The sequence below is a fragment of the Pinus tabuliformis genome, chromosome X (genome assembly GCF_031772625.1).
Source record: "Pinus tabuliformis cultivar Carrire ecotype Pingquan chromosome X, CPIR1, whole genome shotgun sequence".
Classification (NCBI taxonomy): domain Eukaryota; kingdom Viridiplantae; phylum Streptophyta; class Pinopsida; order Pinales; family Pinaceae; genus Pinus; species Pinus tabuliformis.
This window is the reverse complement of record NC_142308.1, coordinates 177,793,150-177,812,304: the sequence shown is the minus strand read 5'-3', so window position 1 is coordinate 177,812,304 and position 19,155 is coordinate 177,793,150. Positions and strand designations below refer to the sequence as shown.

Sequence of the window (19,155 nt, the reverse complement as noted above, 5' to 3'; positions counted from 1 at the left end):
ATGGTGTTTTGGATTAGCTTTTAAGATTAAAAAAAATTCTCTTCGAAGTGTGAGGGGGTAATTTGTAAATCCTATTATATTATGATATTGGGGTAATTTGTAAATCTTATTATATCATCATAATTATGTTTTATGATTAATTAAGTGTTTATTAGTGTGGTAGTTTATATATTTTATGGTTTGGAAGATTTTTTATATTTAATTGGTTTAAAATTTAATAGGGTTTTTTGGAATTATGAATTTGAGTTGTAAATTTTTTATATTTTGATTGTTTTAGAGATATTGAATATATGTCAAAAATTCATTTTAAACAACAAAAATTAAGATTTGACCAAAAAAACTCATTCAATTCTAATCAAAAACTTCAAAACGTACCATATTTAAACAATATTATTTTATATTCCTTAATGATAATTTAGTTACAAATTTACCTAAATAATAACTCATTATCTATATAAAAATTGATTAATTATGAAATTATCATGCTTGATTACTCCATCTTCTTCTCCATCACTGATGATTACTTCATCTTCTTCTCCTTTACATATTCTACCTATATACATGTACATAATGAATAATGACAATAATAATATATCATATTCTACCTATATACATGTACATAATGAATAATGACAATAATAATATAAATAATAACAATAAGACACCCTTACATAATCAATAATAATATAAATAATAACAATAAGACACCCTTACATAATAATGTGTTTTGGACCAGGCTCTCTAATTATAAAATCTTATTTCGTCTTAGCCCACTTTGGTTGGTTGTGAGAAGTAGCATATAAGGCTCATTACACTATGATCCTTATGCCAATGTTATTGTTGGTACATAATTTGAATTATTATAAGGTGATTATACCTGTTTATCCCCTTCTTATATGTGTCCTCTCTCTATGTCCCATATAAAGATAACTAGCAATTGCCCCAAAAGGTGCAAAGAGAGGCCGATAGAAATTTTAAATTGAAAGAATTGTATTTTGGTTCAAAAAATAAATATTATAATAACCAAATCATTCAAACTAAACTTAGTCAATAAATTGCCCAAAATAAAATAAATCCTCAATCAAAATTATATAAATTATTATTCTTCGTTTCTCTCAATTATTTATATAATAAAATCCAATCAATCATTCAGAATTGAGCACATCAAGGTGGGCCAGTCCACTTTGCCGCTAGAAATAACATCTCAATAAACATAAATACATTTGAGGAATACAAATCAGTTCACATAGGTAAAAGATTACCTCAATCTATTGTGTTCAAGATATTTAACTAATTCAATAACTATAACTATTTCTATAAAGGGGGTTATACTCAACTTACACTTCAATTTTCTTTTTCTCAATAAACATGAGGAATCAAAACTTATCCAGAAATTTACACTTCAATTTTCTCTTTCTCAATAAACATGAGGAATCAGAGCTTATAACAAAACTTAAGAAAGCAATCAACCTTGCTAAATACTTATTATCTGAACAAAGCAATTAACCTTGATAAATGCTTATTGATTGAAAGCTGATATCTTCCCAATTTACTTATAGATGCATTAATCACATCTCATTCCCAGATCATGGATATGAGCGAATTGGAAAATCCAGCATCTCCGAAGCTTAGGCTCTTATGATAATAATTTAATGTCTGAGATGAACCAAGAACTATATATGCCAATCTAAAAAGCCGGCCCTCTGCAACTTCTTGAACTTGAGAGCAACTGAAAGACCAAAGTAATTGCATTGGATAGGTGCGCAGAAACCTCCTCTGCACTCTCTAGCCATCAGGGAAATGGACACATACCCTACAAATATTGAGCCCTTTATCTTCTTGTGGCTCCTCTGGCAGAAATGACAGTAAATGAAGTTTGGCTTCTCTTGAAGATTCAACAGCTGGTACCTCAGAGGCATATCTTTGCCATTTGTAGGAGCGACCCATGGAGCCGTTGTCCATATTAGGTATCAAGGGATCTGCATCACACATGCTGTTCCTCTTCCCAGATAATGGCGGGCGCGCATAGTCACAGGATGTGTCATTTTGAATGTTCTGAGTCGTTGAAGACGAGGGGAGGGATCTTCTATCTAGAGAACAAGCAAACGAAGAAAACATTGTCCCACGAGCTCGGCCCTGACCATGGTTATGGGCATTGAATAACTCGATTGCTTCCTCTAGCTGCCAGTTGCTCGCCTGCAGAAACTATTGTGCCCTGTCTGTGGATTCTCCAACCATTTGAACAAAACAAGTAATCATCTCCCGCTTATCCACTGAGGTCTTCATTGAAAGGAGGCACGAAGGAACAGCCAAACAGAGCCATTGGAAAACATACCTAAAATCTAAAAATGGTGAGACACAGAGGGGCACTATATTAGGGAAGAATGAAGGGTTCCAAGAGGGAGATTACACTAAAACTACCCTGCAATCCCTGGGGTATGACCTAAGATTATATATCTAATTGGTTAAGAGCTCATAGTCATTGGATGTAAAGAAACAATAACAATCAAAGACAAAGATATCAAGAATACATCTCTTCTTCCTTACCAAGCACCAATGAAATATTTCATGTGGTTGGATTTTGTTTACATATGATGTCACTGCATGTAAAAATCTCATTCCAACATCTCATTTCAAGTAGCCTCTTTTCTTTTTTTGTTGAATTCAATTGCATAAAAAATTTATAACAATAAAAACATATAACAAGTCCAAGAAATTGTGGCCAAAAACTGACAATAAAAACATATAACCTTTACCTATACAACGATCAACATTGCTATAACTTCTTTTGCAATTTGTTTGATCATATATAACCCTACATTTCGTACATTCAACTATAGTTTATATAATATATATATATATATAAATGACTTTACTATCAAAGACTCCTCATTCTATTCATCATTTCAAAGTACATATATGAACACCTCAAGTCACCTGCAACTTCTTTTGCAATTTGTTTGATCATATATAACCCGACATTTCGTACATTCAACTATAGTTTGTAATTTCTATCTTTCATATATATATGTAAATATAAATAAATGACTTTACTATCAAAGACTCTTCATTCTATTCATTTCAAAGTACGTTAATGAACACCTCAAGTCACCTGCAACTTGTAGCCTCCCATAATTGGGAATTCACTTTCCTTTTCACGAATGTGAAATTTTATTTGGCAATTCGCTTTCCTTTTCACGAATGTGAAAATTTATTGCAATTATTGGCCATCTATTAAATGAGTTCCAATACAAGGGCAGCATCCAAATGAAACTCACATGTACATAAGAATGACAGAGACTGTTCCGAGACCTATAATTTTTGTAGATCCTCAAATGAAACTCACATGTACATAAGAATGACACAGGCTGTTCTGAGACAGAAGAATAAAAACCTTTTCAAAGTAAAAGAATGAAAGCATATATACAGGGCTCTCAGAAACTCACATGTACATAAGAATGACACAGACTGTTCTGAGACAGAAGAATAAAAACCTTTTCAAAGTACAAGAATGAAAGCATATATACACGGTTCTCAAAGATACATCGAATATGGATGCCAAAGATTGAAAAGACGAAGTACAGAAATTATAGTTCTCTAAAATCTTAACTATTAAATAATTAGGCTTTTAAACTAAGAACCCCACAATGCAAGTCCTTTATCTAATTAAACTGAAAAGTTCCAGTTATTCATCTAACTGAAAAAAAAAATAAAAAAAAATAAATAAATAAAATACTTTAGAGTAAAGCTGAATACAATATTAAGCTAAAAAAATTATATCATTAACTAAAAGAACAGCATTCCGCAAGGAGATATGGTTAAACCCATCTCTCCAATATGTAAACTTGATTTTAAAATAGAGTTTATTGGTCCGTGAAAACGAAAAATTACACATTTATGGTATATTTAACAAATTCAATTCACTTTTACAGACCTTGTTCTACACTTTTACATCAGAAATGCCAGAGGAAATAAAATACTTTAGAGTAAAGCTGAATACAATATTAAGCTAAAAAAATTATATCATTAACTAAAAGAACAACATTCCGCAAGGAGATATGGTTAAACCCATCTCTCCAATATGTAAACTTGATTTTAAAATAGAGTTTATTGATCTGTGAAAACGAAAAAATTACACATTTATGGTATATTTAACAAATTCAATTCACTTTTACAGACCTTGTTCTACACTTTTACATCAGAAATGCCAGAGGAAATAACCAAACACCACAATTTAATTTTAAATACCAATGAACAGTTCATTGACCATTAGAATGAAATGGGGTAATGGCAGATATATGTCGCTCCTCTTCTGCTATGTGATCCCAACTTTGAGTTATGGTCTGGCTGCAAGCCCATCGATTTAGAACCCATGAGTGTCCTCGCTACCGACGTCGAATTGTTTTGTGAGGACGTTAATGCCGACGTCGAATTATTTTGTGAGGACATTAATGTCGATGATCAAGAAGGTCGATTGTGGCTAAGATATGCGTTCACGTTCTGTTACTTCGCGTTTCTGGTGGAGACGACGCTGGAATCGGGGAGAGGGAATCCTGCAGAACATGAGGATGACACGGGTAAAGCTTGCAGAAAAATTTTAATGGATTTGAGAGAAGCAATAGGTGGAACATGTCCTGGGGATCCTCGTTATTTACTGCTATGTCAAAAGATGGCCCAGGCTTGGAGAAATCTTGCAGTAGCAGCCAAGAATACAGGAAATACTGAAATTTATATGATGTCTAGCTATGTCAGAGAGAGGGCTGAGGAGCAGTCGAAGAAGGCTTGCATCTGCGTTTACGGACAGCAGAAGCCACATGTTGTAAAAGCCATAATGAGTAAATATTCCAATAAGGGAATCCTCTGATACTTTATTTGTTTATCATTTTGCAAACATTGATTCTTCATGTGTTTATCCAATTTGCATACATTGCATCGTTCTTCAATGAGAAGGCAGTTTGAATTGCTTTGTGTTCTGAAGTCTCCAATAAATTGAAATTCAATTTGGTGTTGCATTTTGTCTCCAGTAAGAAAAAAAAAGCTGGTTATTATTAGAAAGTATAAAAACCAGTGCATCATATCATGTTGCAAATATTATAAAAAAAATCCACCATAAGGGCATGAGTGTCATAAGAGATACAATGCGCAAACAGTAAACCAAAACATGCAAGGGTGGAGATTATCCTCCAAGTCCGCAGCCAAAACAAGTACCCAATTACCATCTGCCTGTATATGAAAGCCAAAAATAATAACCATAAAGGCTGTATCATAAGTCTGAGAAAAGTAAACATGGTAGAGCAAAAACCAAAAGCAAGTATGTTGTTGATGGAGACAGTACTGTGTGGGTACAAAAGTTCAATGGCAGATATATGTTGTAATCTAAAGAAATATTTACTTGGTGGTTATCGTTACAGCCATTATTATGTTGATGGAGACAGTACTGTGTGGGAAGAAGCGTTCAATGGCAGATATATGTCGCTCCAGTTCTTTTTCCCAGACAATCATCTGCATATATATCTGCATGTTCCCCTGAAAAACATGGATTTAATTCATATTTAATAGCTCCACAGAATTCAGTTGAACATTTATTTTGGCCAAGTGATTGATTGACAATAACTTCGTTGCCTATACCTTCAATTACAACATCTTGTTGATCTAATGGTTGGTTACTCAGAGATTCTAATGAACGTGAGGCAGCACCTATCAAATCAACAGTTGTATGTTTAAGCATGCAATGTTGCATATTTTCATCAATGGCAACTGCTCCACCTGCACAGGACATCTGTGAAGCTTCACAAATAGTGGAAACTGTGGAATCAAGCTGAGCTTGAATTTCATTTGGCAGTTCAGCTCCGTCAGTCTTTGAAGAGGTTCCTAAACGGTTTGGCACATATTCACTGGCTGACATTGCTATTGACTGTAAATCAGGGCTTGCCCTTGGTTCCCCATCCAGAGAAGAGATTTCTGTTGCACAAAACTGTTGAGCTTTAAAGCTCACACAATCCCCAAGCTTTATGCTATAAGCTCGATTGCTGGTGGATCCAGCATCATAAATAAACTCGTGAGATTCCCTGCTAGAATCGGGATTATGAGCTGTCTTCCAAACAACATCCTTAGTATCATCTTCAACGTTCATTGAGTCATGCATTATATGTGCAACTTTTTTCATTTTCTGTGAACTAAGGCTACCTTTAAAATGTCTCAGTCGTTTCAGTTCCATATTGGAAAACTTCAAGCCAGACCTTTTCAAAGATAATCCTGCAGCTGATTGTGTTGATTTTGATAGTTTTAAGGTCTTCAGATTTGAGAAACGTCTTTCTTGTGAAAAGTGCTCTTTTGATTTTATCCTTCTACCATGACTGTGCACTGATGATTGTGTTACATGTACAGATGAACCTGCCTTATTCTCCAAAAGCTTTGACGCTGCAACACTCCCAGATTTTTGAGAAATTAATGTTTTATCGACAGACAGTTGATCTGAGTCAGATGGATCCTGTCGTACTTTCTCAATTGAACTCTGATACAAAAAACTTACCTCTTGTTCACCTTGGCCCTTTTCTGAGGTAGGTGACTTTCTCAGGCTGACTGATGATTGGCCTCTTGTATCTGTGCATGCTGCCATCTTTTGGAAATTCAAGCTTGACAAGTTCTTCATCCTTTTGGAAGTATAAAACTCTTCAACTTCCACAGATGGAGTACAATTAATTCCCTGAACTTTTGTTGTCTGTTTTGCTCTATTTTTTTTTGATGGAATAATAAAAGGTGAATCATGTTCCTTATCAGATAAATGAGATATAGATCTTCGAGGTGACTCCTTCGATTCAACAACAGGTCCGTGAGAAAGTGTTAACCCCTCTAAATGACTCTTATCCTTGAGTTCCAACATATCCATTGGCACACCATGTTGCTCATTGCAATGCCGTTTTCCAAATCTTGCTAAATTCAATCTGACCAGCTTCTGCTTGAATTTCTTTGTTCTCAAACTTCCCTGTTTGTTTAAGCAAGTCCATGCAGATGCATTCACAGAACTTGGGAGTTTCTCCTCCATTGCAGTTTCATGTGTTTGAATTCGAGACTTGTGCTGGGGTATGCATTCATTTAGGCGATTAGCTGGTGAAGCTTTTGGAACCTGAAAAGACAAAAACTAACATCGTTTTAAATAAAATTAACTATCATATCATATACATTTACAGAACAAATGTTTTGGTGCCTTATTTCAATTCTACAATTTGTCGACATAAAATTATAAAGGCTGGAAATCAAATAGCATACCTTAACCTTTATGAGAGTATGAGAATGCGAACTTTGGCTTGCTCCTGTGAAATCACCCAAACTGGACCGTTTGTTTTTCCTCATGCCGTGTGGTTGGTCAAGCTTGACCTCAAAAGGTGGGCATTCCTTCTGCTTTTCCTTCTGTAATAATGGTGGGCATTCATTTTGCTTTTCCTTCTGCAAAAGAGGCTGGCATTCCATTTTCATGTTCTGGGAATTCTCACGGTTACTTTCCTTCGGATCTATATAGCTAATATATTTTTTGGCCGCTCGGTAAAGAGATGTCCGAGGTTGCCTTCTTATATCACTGTCATTCCATTTAAAACTATCCAACTCTAAGGGATTAGCATCATCCAAGGCCAACTGTTCTGCAGTACTGTGTTCCAAATCCTCCAGTGTGCGAGTAGGAGCGACATATATCTGCCATTGAACGCTTCTTCCCACACAGTACTGTCTCCATCAACAACATAATGGTTGTAACGATAACCACCAAGTAAATATTTCTTTAGATTACAACATTTCTTTCGAAAAGGCCAACTTTGCTACATGAATCAACAATGATCATTGAGGGATAGTTTTAGTTATGATGACAAATGCAGATGATGTTTTACCATGGATAGAATTTTTCATAGGATCTTACAATGGATAGCTTCTGTCATCTGGACTCTGGAATCAGATAGAAAGTCATGAATTTGGCAATTTGTCCCGTAAATTGTCCACAAGTTACAATATATATATATATATATATATATATATATATACTTTCTCTAATTAAAAAACAGAGTACATAACTTCAACTGCCACTTCATTTCAGAAATATCCACATTGTGAAAGTCAACGCTTTCAAAGCACTAGATCTAGAATGCAGGTTAATACGCAGGTTAATGGATTGCCACACTGTTTCCAGTGAGGATGGAACCTAAAGACCACGAATTCACTGGAAGCCTGGTAAATTCTCCACCTACCCCTTAGGCCACAAGCTAATTGTAGAGTCATAATACTTTATCTTGGGGTTGGTAATTTGAATTTCTTAAAAGATTCTTATCAAAGGGGGGGTTTCATAAGCTTCCCATGTGCTCTGTGAAATTCATCTCATCACACGCCATGTACTAATGTTAAGGTATTCCAGAAAATAGAGCAGATGGAAGGGAGTCTGCAGTGTGAGCGTGTCCAGGATAGTAAAATGGTAAATCTATGGACTAAATCAAACAAACAAAGTCTTATATTTTTTCAAAACGAGCCTTATCCTCTGTCAACTACAGGATCAAGAAATCATCATATGCCATCTACGAATGTGAAGATACTCCAAAAACACAGACCAGATTGGAAAGAGTCTGCAGTGTGAGCATGCCCAGGCTAGAATATGGTAAATATATGGACTAAATAAAACAAGCAGGACGGTCTTATAATTTTTCAAAACGCCCCTTATCCCCTCTCAACTGCTGGATCAAGAAAATCGATTCCCTAGAAACGACTACGAAAGGAGAAATATTGGAATCCCTCATTTATTATCTGAGCAAGGTATGTAGCATGAAGGATTGAAGGAAATGTGCGATGAAGCAGGTTTGAGATGGGAACAATAGAAGTGTTTATGTCAAATATTTCAATGGAAAATAGAAAATAAAGCACAGAAAAGGAAAGGATGAGAAAGAAAGCGTACAACTGCTGTAAAGAGAGCCTCGGAAGTGGAGTCATAAAGAACGAAGGAAAACTTCCCCAATAGATCTCTAACGACCTCATCTGCACGATAAGGACCCCTATCTCTGAGAGTCCGATAAGCTTCTATGATAATCGCCACTTCATCTGCAGATTTGTTGAGACCATATCGTTGTCTCAACACCGCTACATTATCCAAGATACCCTCGAATATGCAGAATAAGTCATCTACAACTCGGAAAGATCTGAAAAATTCAAGAACCCCAAACTATAGAAAACAGATCTACAACAAAAGAGAACCAAGAACCACCGACTATAAAAACAAATCTAAACTAAAAATATTCAAGAACAACAAATTGAGAACAGAAAGCATGCCTGGGATAACTGGATTGCTTCCTCTAGCTGCCAGTTGCTCGCCTGTAGAAACTGCTGTGCCCTGTCTGTGGATTCTCCAACCATTTGAACAAAACAAGTAATCATCTCCTGCTTATCTGCTAAGGTCTTCATTGATTCGCTAGAAATTCCCATTCTTAACCAACTCTGAAGTAGGAAACAAAGTATCAAGGATCCATGAAGGAAAAAGGATGAAGCATGCCCTCCTGGTTTTCGGCCTCGATTTGATCTGTAATGGCACTTGCCCTGATTACATTGCAGAAACGGGACACATCATTACAGCAGTTAATGGAAGAGCAGGAAAACATTATTGCAACCCAGCGTGGAAGAGAACAGGAAGAGTGGAAAGCGGAACAGGAAGAACAGAAATGGTCGTGGATTTGCTGGGGGATGCATAACCGTTAGGCATGTTATGTGGATTTGCAAACTTGCCAAAACATTTTGGGTCTGGATTGCCGCTCAGTACAGGGGTGTCTTTTTCTCTCCTTCACATAGGAAAAGGATTTTTTTTTGGAGATCAAATGAATGATTTGACAAATAGTAGTGGGTGAAACGTGATAAGATTGATTGGCATATTTTTCTTCTGAAAACCAAGAGAAACAATTGGTCCATTCAGCTTGAGAGAAGTTTTAGCTGTTCAATTTTCCCTCTTTTGAATTCAAAGCACTACAGGTCAGATATATCAACTTGAAGAGACTGGGTACTGTAAACTCAGTTATAAATCATTTCAGTATACATATATACCCTCCATTATTCATGAGGACGTTAATGATTTATTTGGTAAGAAAACATACTTGTTCTACATAAACGAATTTACGGTTATTTGAATAGAGGAATTAATAAGACCTGAAGACTGTCATTGGAGCCTACGTAGTACTGATCAACGGTCTTAACCCACCCCACACCGTCGTGAGTATGGGGGACCAAATACACATTAAGCTTGCCTTCCACAGGCCCAGCTGTTGTATTGTAGTGAATATACACACCATTAATCCTATGCTGGGATAACAATACTGATTACAGGGAGCTGTAACAATCACAGTGAAAGAATCGACAAAATCCATTAACACAGTCAAAAAGCATATATACCAAAAAAATAGAAAAACACAATAATGAAAATAAACGATACAAAGAGAGATGATATCAAAATCACCTATCAATATTGACTAGAACCATCAAATGTCAGCATGTGGCTATTCATTACCCTAAACATCTCCTCTTCAGGATGCACAGTATGAAATATAGTGTCTACTGTAAAGTCAGCATCTTGCATCTACCTTATATTTATTTCTTCTTTCAAATTGCCCTTGCAACTTTCTAAATATTGAAATCAATACATGTTTCTCCATTCACAAGATTATCAAAATTGCAATCTATTACAAGCTTTTGGGAAAAAGGGAAAAAAAAAGAAATTCAATTTTACACAGGTAATCACAGTACAGTTCCAATAAAATCATAATAAAATTTCTCAGATGAAAAAACAAAATTGCAAGATATATACAGTGGGATTACATTACATTATGAGATAAAGAAGGAAAGGTCAGAATCCACCGAAAGTTTTAGTGGGTTCCAACAGACTGCTCTCGAGCTTATAGAAACCCAGTGAAGGACCCACGAACCTAAACAGAACCCAACCCCCAATCAAAATAAATATGGAAGCATAGGCCGATTTATTCAGCCAAAACAAAATACCTTTCTCCCCCATGTAAATCTCCACCGCCTTCTCCTGAAGTGTCATGGACTCCCAGTCTTTCTTCTTCTTAGGCACAGGAGCTTGGTTCGGGTTCGATACCTTGTCTCTCTTTCTTCGAGCTCGTCTTCCTAAACCTGACCTCGCTTCCAGGGATTCCAACCCTGAGGGAGATGGACCCTCGGGGGTCGTTTGCTGTTGTTGCTGTTCATCATTTACAGCCCTTGTCGGGTGAAAATGGCGGTGGATACAGGGTGGACTCCCAGTCTTTCTTCTTCTTAGGCACAGGAGCTTGGTTCGAACCGGCGAAGTAAGGTTCATTTGGTTGTTCCGAGGTGGGTGAGCTACGGCTCTGCAACATAAGGTGACCGGATGGTGGAATGGCGGAAATGCCTTCAATAGGCCTACAGGTATAGACATGCCTTCGACCTCCATCTCGCCTAACTGTTATCTCTTCCTTCATTTCGCACTTATGTTTATTCTCTGAAACCCTCTATTCGGCTCCTGCACAGGTGGAACTGTTAATAGCGGGTTCTTGAATCTGGAGAAATGCGTCGAGGGCTCGTTCTACAAACCAGAGGTAACGTAAGCAGGCCCACGCAGTTTCATACAGGGTTCCTTTTGATTTTTTTGAGAACTTGATATAATAAAATGTCAATTTCAGGTGCAACTTGCCGCTTGCTGCTCGACAACTCCAACTTCAGATAAGCTCGCTCTTCACACTTCTATATTGTGCTCTAGGTTAATATAATATTTTGTCAATTCTCTTCATTGTTTTTTCTTTTTGTTAATGCATGTTAAGTGAAAATATCTCACATGCCGTTTTCCCTAAAAAATAAAGCTGTGCAGAAACAAGAGCGTTTGCTTAAATCTGACCCGTTGGGCGTAAAGCTAGACATGAATGATGATTTGGAGGATCTGATAGATGAAGAAAGCCTTCTTTCTGAAGAGGATTCGAAAAGATCTTCATTGCCCTCTGGTTAGTAACAGGGGCTGGTGGCTGTTAATGTTGGTTTGCAGTTTATCCATTGGAAAGGAATATATATGATAGAATCCTCTTTAATAACGTTACAAACTTGATCAGCTTGGTCACTTTTCCCATCTATTCTTTCAATCCATATTTTGTAATTTGTTTTTTTCATTTTGAATTTTGAATGGCTGTTGTGTATAATGTTCTCTTTGTAGACCCTCTGCACTGGAAAGGTGTTCTGTTTGGGGACAAGCAGATGATTCAACAGGCTGGTAGGGCCAAATGGGATGCAATTTGTTTTCCTTCTTATAGAAGTGATGTTGAGCAACTTTTCATGGATTCACCATGGCATTCAATTTGGAAGAATTTGCTGTTTTAGAGCAGATTTAGCTATTTACTTTTTAGTAAGGATTCCCATTTTAGAGTAAGATGTAGATAGTCTTCAGTTTGGGACCAAAGTGTATATGCTACCTTGCTTATGTAGGTAGGGAGCTTATGTATGATCACTTTTTGGTTCCTAAGTGTACTAATTCCTGGTGTACATGTATCTTGATTTTCATTTTGCAAAACTACAAATAAAAATTGAAAGTCAAGGGTTAACTATCTTTTGAGCTATCATCATTAACTACCATAAACAATCTAATTGAGTGGACGTGTTGCATGCCATAGCATAGTTGTTGATATTCATAAGAAGATAATAGATCTACGGTGAGCACTTTCAACAAACCAAAATCCAGTCAAGTAAACATGGAAGATTTATAATAGCACTTAATTTAGATCACAAGAGATTTACTCATAGCATTTTGCACTTAAGAGAGATCAACCATAGCCAAGAACAAGTAACCATGAATAAAGTGAATTGCATTAATGTTTCTCTGTTGTTTCTTCTGGCTGTTCCAATATAATCTGATTCTTAGATCTTTCAATAACAGGTCCGTGAGAAAGTGTTAACCCCTCTAAATGACTCTTATCCTTGAGTTCCAACATATCCATTGGCACACCATGTTGCTCATTGCAATGCCGTTTTCCAAATCCTGCTAAATTCAATCTGACCAGCTTCTGCTTGAATTTCTTTGTTCTCAAACTTCCCTGTTTGTTTAAGCAAGTCCATGCAGATGCATTCACAGAACTTGGGAGTTTCTCCTCCATTGCAGTTTCATGTGTTTGAATTCGAGACTTGTGCTGGGGTATGCATTCATTTAGGCGATTAGCTGGTGAAGCTTTTGGAACCTGAAAAGACAAAAACTAACATCGTTTTAAATAAAATTAACTATCATATCATATACATTTACAGAACAAATGTTTTGGTGCCTTATTTCAATTCTACAATTTGTCGACATAAAATTATAAAGGCTGGAAATCAAATAGCATACCTTAACCTTTATGAGAGTATGAGAATGCGAACTTTGGCTTGCTCCTGTGAAATCACCCAAACTGGACCGTTTGTTTTTCCTCATGCCGTGTGGTTGGTCAAGCTTGACCTCAAAAGGTGGGCATTCCTTCTGCTTTTCCTTCTGTAATAATGGTGGGCATTCATTTTGCTTTTCCTTCTGCAAAAGAGGCTGGCATTCCATTTTCATGTTCTGGGAATTCTCACGGTTACTTTCCTTCGGATCTATATAGCTAATATATTTTTTGGCCGCTCGGTAAAGAGATGTCCGAGGTTGCCTCCTTATATCACTGTCATTCCATTTAAAACTATCCAACTCTAAGGGATTAGCATCATCCAAGGCCAACTGTTCTGCAGTACTGTGTTCCAAATCCTCCAGTGTGCGAGTAGGAGCGACATATATCTGCCATTGAACGCTTCTTCCCACACAGTACTGTCTCCATCAACAACATAATGGCTGTAACGATAACCACCAAGTAAATATTTCTTTAGATTACAACATTTCTTTCGAAAAGGCCAACTTTGCTACATGAATCAACAATGATCATTGAGGGATAGTTTTAGTTATGATGACAAATGCAGATGATGTTTTACCATGGATAGAATTTTTCATAGGATCTTACAATGGATAGCTTCTGTCATCTGGACTCTGGAATCAGATAGAAAGTCATGAATTTGGCAATTTGTCCCGTAAATTGTCCACAAGTTACAATATATATATATATATATATAGATACTTTCTCTAATTAAAAAACAGAGTACATAACTTCAACTGCCACTTCATTTCAGAAATATCCACATTGTGAAAGTCAACGCTTTCAAAGCACTAGATCTAGAATGCAGGTTAATACGCAGGTTAATGGATTGACACACTGTTTCCAGTGAGGATGGAACCTAAAGACCACGAATTCACTGGAAGCCTGGTAAATTCTCCACCTACCCCTTAGGCCACAAGCTAATTGTAGAGTCATAATACTTTATCTTGGGGTTGGTAATTTGAATTTCTTAAAAGATTCTTATCAAAGGGGGGGTTTCATAAGCTTCCCATGTGCTCTGTGAAATTCATCTCATCACACGCCATGTACTAATGTTAAGGTATTCCAGAAAATAGAGCAGATGGAAGGGAGTCTGCAGTGTGAGCATGTCCAGGATAGTAAAATGGTAAATCTATGGACTAAATCAAACAAACAAAGTCTTATATTTTTTCAAAACGAGCCTTATCCTCTGTCAACTACAGGATCAAGAAATCATCATATGCCATCTACGAATGTGAAGATACTCCAAAAACACAGACCAGATTGGAAAGAGTCTGCAGTGTGAGCATGCCCAGGCTAGAATATGGTAAATCTATGGACTAAATAAAACAAGCAGGACGGTCTTATAATTTTTCAAAACGCCCCTTATCCCCTCTCAACTGCTGGATCAAGAAAATCGATTCCCTAGAAACGACTACGAAAGGAGAAATATTGGAATCCCTCATTTATTATCTGAGCAAGGTATGTAGCATGAAGGATTGAAGGAAATGTGCGATGAAGCAGGTTTGAGATGGGAACAATAGAAGTGTTTATGTCAAATATTTCAATGGAAAATAGAAAATAAAGCACAGAAAAGGAAAGGATGAGAAAGAAAGCGTACAACTGCTGTAAAGAGAGCCTCAGAAGTGGAGTCATAAAGAACGAAGGAAAACTTCCCCAATAGATCTCTAACGACCTCATCTGCACGATAAGGACCCCTATCTCTGAGAGTCCGATAAGCTTCTATGATAATCGCCACTTCATCTGCAGATTTGTTGAGACCATATCGTTGTCTCAACACCGCTACATTATCCAAGATACCCTCGAATATGCAGAATAAGTCATCTAATATATTTTTTGGCCGCTCGGTAAAGAGATGTCCGAGGTTGCCTCCTTATATCACTGTCATTCCATTTAAAACTATCCAACTCTAAGGGATTAGCATCATCCAAGGCCAACTGTTCTGCAGTACTGTGTTCCAAATCCTCCAGTGTGCGAGTAGGAGCGACATATATCTGCCATTGAACGCTTCTTCCCACACAGTACTGTCTCCATCAACAACATAATGGCTGTAACGATAACCACCAAGTAAATATTTCTTTAGATTACAACATTTCTTTCGAAAAGGCCAACTTTGCTACATGAATCAACAATGATCATTGAGGGATAGTTTTAGTTATGATGACAAATGCAGATGATGTTTTACCATGGATAGAATTTTTCATAGGATCTTACAATGGATAGCTTCTGTCATCTGGACTCTGGAATCAGATAGAAAGTCATGAATTTGGCAATTTGTCCCGTAAATTGTCCACAAGTTACATATATATATATATATATATATATATATATATAGATACTTTCTCTAATTAAAAAACAAAGTACATAACTTCAACTGCCACTTCATTTCAGAAATATCCACATTGTGAAAGTCAACGCTTTCAAAGCACTAGATCTAGAATGCAGGTTAATACGCAGGTTAATGGATTGACACACTGTTTCCAGTGAGGATGGAACCTAAAGACCACGAATTCACTGGAAGCCTGGTAAATTCTCCACCTACCCCTTAGGCCACAAGCTAATTGTAGAGTCATAATACTTTATCTTGGGGTTGGTAATTTGAATTTCTTAAAAGATTCTTATCAAAGGGGGGGTTTCATAAGCTTCCCATGTGCTCTGTGAAATTCATCTCATCACACGCCATGTACTAATGTTAAGGTATTCCAGAAAATAGAGCAGATGGAAGGGAGTCTGCAGTGTGAGCGTGTCCAGGATAGTAAAATGGTAAATCTATGGACTAAATCAAACAAACAAAGTCTTATATTTTTTCAAAACGAGCCTTATCCTCTGTCAACTACAGGATCAAGAAATCATCATATGCCATCTACGAATGTGAAGATACTCCAAAAACACAGACCAGATTGGAAAGAGTCTGCAGTGTGAGCATGCCCAGGCTAGAATATGGTAAATCTATGGACTAAATAAAACAAGCAGGACGGTCTTATAATTTTTCAAAACGCCCCTTATCCCCTCTCAACTGCTGGATCAAGAAAATCGATTCCCTAGAAACGACTACGAAAGGAGAAATATTGGAATCCCTCATTTATTATCTGAGCAAGGTATGTAGCATGAAGGATTGAAGGAAATGTGCGATGAAGCAGGTTTGAGATGGGAACAATAGAAGTGTTTATGTCAAATATTTCAATGGAAAATAGAAAATAAAGCACAGAAAAGGAAAGGATGAGAAAGAAAGCGTACAACTGCTGTAAAGAGAGCCTCGGAAGTGGAGTCATAAAGAACGAAGGAAAACTTCCCCAATAGATCTCTAACGACCTCATCTGCACGATAAGGACCCCTATCTCTGAGAGTCCGATAAGCTTCTATGATAATCGCCACTTCATCTGTAGATTTGTTGAGACCATATCGTTGTCTCAACACCGCTACATTATCCAAGATACCCTCGAATATGCAGAATAAGTCATCTACAACTCGGAAAGATCTGAAAAATTCAAGAACCCCAAACTATAAAAAACAGATCTACAACAAAAGAGAACCAAGAACCACCGACTATAAAAACAAATCTAAACTAAAAATATTCAAGAACAACAAATTGAGAACAGAAAGCATGCCTGGGATAACTGGATTGCTTCCTCTAGCTGCCAGTTGCTCGCCTGTAGAAACTGCTGTGCCCTGTCTGTGGATTCTCCAACCATTTGAACAAAACAAGTAATCATCTCTTGCTTATCTGCTAAGGTCTTCATTGATTCGCTAGAAATTCCCATTCTTAACCAACTCTGAAGTAGGAAACAAAGTATCAAGGATCCATGAAGGAAAAAGGATGAAGCATGCCCTCCTGGTTTTCGGCCTCGATTTGATCTGTAATGGCACTTGCCCTGATTACATTGCAGAAACAGGACACATCATTACAGCAGTTAATGGAAGAGCAGGAAAACATTATTGCAACCCAGAGTGGAAGAGAACAGGAAGAGTGGAAAGCGGAACAGGAAGAACAGAAATGGTCGTGGATGAAAACAGAAGAGCAGAGAGCTGAAAAGGAGCAGAGAAACAAAGTGTAATGCCCGTTAAACGCCAGGTGTCAACGTCAGAAACAAAAGGCCAGGTGTCAGCGTGAGAATGAGAAGGACGACGAAAGGTCCCTTTCAAAGGAAGGCCTATCGGCCTAATTATAATAGTGAAATGTTTTGTAGCATCTTGAAGAGAATTATAATATTTTGCAATATTTTGAAATTGTTTTTATCATCATAAAATTTATTATATTATTTTGTTTGAAAAAATTTATTATATTATTTTGTTTGAAAAGTGATGTATTTTAATTTTTTATCTATATTAATGAAAAAATAAGTGGGTGTGTTTTAAATTTAATTTTTGTTTAAATCTTAAATTTATTAGACACCAATCTACATCGAGAAGGATCAAATCTCTTGAAGTGTAAACATTTTATTTTTAGTGTAAATTTGGGGAAAAATTTGCACCTCCAGATTCTGAGTTGTAAACATTTTATTTTTAGTGTAAAACTTGAAGAAAAGTTTGCATACGGAGAGATATGATCTCTCTCAAAACTTGATAGATTTGTAGTTAAGATAGATCTAAGCTCGTTTAACTATTAAAATTTTTATTGAATTTATTTTTTATTTTTATTTTTTAGTGCAAAACTTGAGGAAAGGTTTCCACCTCCAGAGATTTGATCCCTCTGGATGGATTTGTGGTTAAGGTGGATCTAAAGTCATTTAACTATTAATAATTTAATTGAATTTTTTTTAATTGATTTTTTTTTAATTTAATTTTTTGTGTAATTTCGCTTGGCCAAAATGTTTTAATTAATAATTTTGTTTGTTTACTTTTATTTTTAGTTTGTTTTTATATAATTTAATCTAGTCAAACTGTTTTGATAACATAAAATACCAAGACATTACAACATCTCTTCCAAACCGGCTTGGAGCGTGCTTCTTCAAGCAAAAAAATGTAATAAAATAAAATTAAAATATATATATTGAGAAATGAGATATGGTTTTCAGACATATGGTATTGATGAGCCATGGCATTATAGCAAAGCCTATTTACAAGTTAATAAAATCCATGGGAAAATGAGGGTGAATATCCATGATTAAAAATCTTATTATATTATAAGTATTAAGTTTTTATGTGTTTATTAATGAAAGTTAAACTTGGTTACAAAATTATTATTTTAATTTATATTGTGAAATGGATCTTAATTTATAGCTATTATTTATATCTTATATAATTTAATGTGATAGAGGGTTTAGATATATCTTGAAAGTAATTATAAAATATTTTGATTGTGAAATGAGAGATAGTTTTTGGGCATGTGGTATTGGTGAGCTATGGTATTGCCCCATGGTATTGTAACAAAATCTATTTACAAATTAATAATATCTATAGTAAAGTAGGCATGAATATCCATGGTTTAAAATGTTATTATATTGTAAGCTTATTGTAAGTATTAACGTTTTTATGTGTTTATTGATTAAATTTACATATGGTTAGATAATCATTATTTTAATTTATAACGTTAATGTATCTTAACTTATAGGTACTATTTATATGTTATATATTTTAATATGATATGCATATTATGATTTTCTTTTATCTAAAAATTTATTCATAATTTTATGAATAAAAACAAAATTACATTATAAAAAATTGAATTTTATTATTTTTATTACTTTTAACATTTTACGAACAGTACAATATCTAACCCATACTGAATTCTAAATTAATTTTAACATCTTAT

At 35.8% G+C, this 19,155-nt stretch overlaps 4 protein-coding genes and 1 long non-coding RNA gene across 7 annotated transcripts; 1 reads left to right on the top strand and 4 right to left on the bottom strand.

Moving 5' to 3' along the window:
• Nucleotides 1-4,089: 4,089 nt before the first annotated feature.
• On the bottom strand, nucleotides 4,090-9,692 carry LOC149139023 (uncharacterized). Its single transcript, XM_089449008.1, has 3 exons — nucleotides 9,301-9,692; nucleotides 7,270-9,170; nucleotides 4,090-7,126 (listed from the first exon to the last, which is right to left on the bottom strand). The coding sequence occupies exons 2-3, from the start codon at nucleotides 7,474-7,476 to the stop codon at nucleotides 5,456-5,458; spliced, it is 1,878 nt and encodes a 625-aa protein (XP_089305134.1). The 5' UTR covers nucleotides 7,477-9,170; nucleotides 9,301-9,692; the 3' UTR covers nucleotides 4,090-5,455.
• LOC149139024 (stem-specific protein TSJT1-like) lies at nucleotides 8,873-9,453 on the bottom strand. Its single transcript, XM_089450560.1, has 2 exons — nucleotides 9,311-9,453; nucleotides 8,873-9,170 (listed from the first exon to the last, which is right to left on the bottom strand). Exons 1-2 carry the CDS (start codon nucleotides 9,451-9,453, stop codon nucleotides 8,873-8,875), a joined length of 441 nt encoding a protein of 146 aa, XP_089306686.1.
• Nucleotides 9,693-11,311: 1,619 nt separating the features above from the next.
• Nucleotides 11,312-12,664, top strand: LOC149139022 (uncharacterized). Of its 3 annotated transcripts, XM_089447607.1 has the most exons (4): nucleotides 11,312-11,418; nucleotides 11,521-11,588; nucleotides 11,850-11,987; nucleotides 12,194-12,664. In XM_089447607.1, exons 2-4 carry the CDS (start codon nucleotides 11,558-11,560, stop codon nucleotides 12,355-12,357), a joined length of 333 nt encoding a protein of 110 aa, XP_089303733.1. In that variant the 5' UTR covers nucleotides 11,312-11,418; nucleotides 11,521-11,557; the 3' UTR covers nucleotides 12,358-12,664. The 3 variants fall into 3 exon arrangements, 2 of the variants coding, with proteins under 2 accessions (XP_089303733.1, XP_089303734.1); XR_016264252.1 differs by lacking the exons at nucleotides 11,850-11,987; nucleotides 12,194-12,664 and adding an exon at nucleotides 11,673-11,749; XM_089447608.1 differs by lacking the exon at nucleotides 11,312-11,418 and having other exon boundaries at nucleotides 11,443-11,588.
• A 17-nt stretch (nucleotides 12,665-12,681) lies between these two features.
• Nucleotides 12,682-14,072, bottom strand: LOC149139021 (uncharacterized). Its single transcript, XM_089447606.1, has 3 exons — nucleotides 13,963-14,072; nucleotides 13,352-13,825; nucleotides 12,682-13,208 (listed from the first exon to the last, which is right to left on the bottom strand). Exons 2-3 carry the CDS (start codon nucleotides 13,556-13,558, stop codon nucleotides 12,843-12,845), a joined length of 573 nt encoding a protein of 190 aa, XP_089303732.1. The 5' UTR covers nucleotides 13,559-13,825; nucleotides 13,963-14,072; the 3' UTR covers nucleotides 12,682-12,842.
• Nucleotides 14,073-15,233: 1,161 nt separating this feature from the next.
• On the bottom strand, nucleotides 15,234-17,487 carry LOC149139020 (uncharacterized). Its single transcript, XR_016264253.1, has 3 exons — nucleotides 16,641-17,487; nucleotides 15,589-15,643; nucleotides 15,234-15,451 (listed from the first exon to the last, which is right to left on the bottom strand). It is a non-coding gene; the product is annotated as an uncharacterized LOC149139020 (long non-coding RNA).
• Between the last annotated feature and the right edge of the window lie 1,668 nt (nucleotides 17,488-19,155).

Excerpts from the sequence above, each read along its gene's own strand:
- LOC149139023 (XM_089449008.1), bottom strand. The coding sequence starts at position 7,476 with ATGAAAATGGAATGCCAGCCTCTTTTGCAGAAGGAAAAGCAAAATGAA. Across the intron at positions 7,127-7,269 it reads ATACTCTCATAAAGGTTAAG|GTTCCAAAAGCTTCACCAGC; the intron begins GTATGCTATTTG and ends TTGTCTTTTCAG.
- LOC149139024 (XM_089450560.1), bottom strand. The coding sequence starts at position 9,453 with ATGGGAATTTCTAGCGAATCAATGAAGACCTTAGCAGATAAGCAGGAG. Across the intron at positions 9,171-9,310 it reads CAGCTAGAGGAAGCAATCCA|ATCTTTCCGAGTTGTAGATG; the intron begins GTTATCCCAGGC and ends TGAATTTTTCAG.
- LOC149139022 (XM_089447607.1), top strand. The coding sequence starts at position 11,558 with ATGCGTCGAGGGCTCGTTCTACAAACCAGAG. Across the intron at positions 11,589-11,849 it reads GCTCGTTCTACAAACCAGAG|CTGTGCAGAAACAAGAGCGT; the intron begins GTAACGTAAGCA and ends TAAAAAATAAAG. Across the intron at positions 11,988-12,193 it reads AAGATCTTCATTGCCCTCTG|ACCCTCTGCACTGGAAAGGT; the intron begins GTTAGTAACAGG and ends TTCTCTTTGTAG.
- LOC149139021 (XM_089447606.1), bottom strand. The coding sequence starts at position 13,558 with ATGAAAATGGAATGCCAGCCTCTTTTGCAGAAGGAAAAGCAAAATGAA. Across the intron at positions 13,209-13,351 it reads ATACTCTCATAAAGGTTAAG|GTTCCAAAAGCTTCACCAGC; the intron begins GTATGCTATTTG and ends TTGTCTTTTCAG.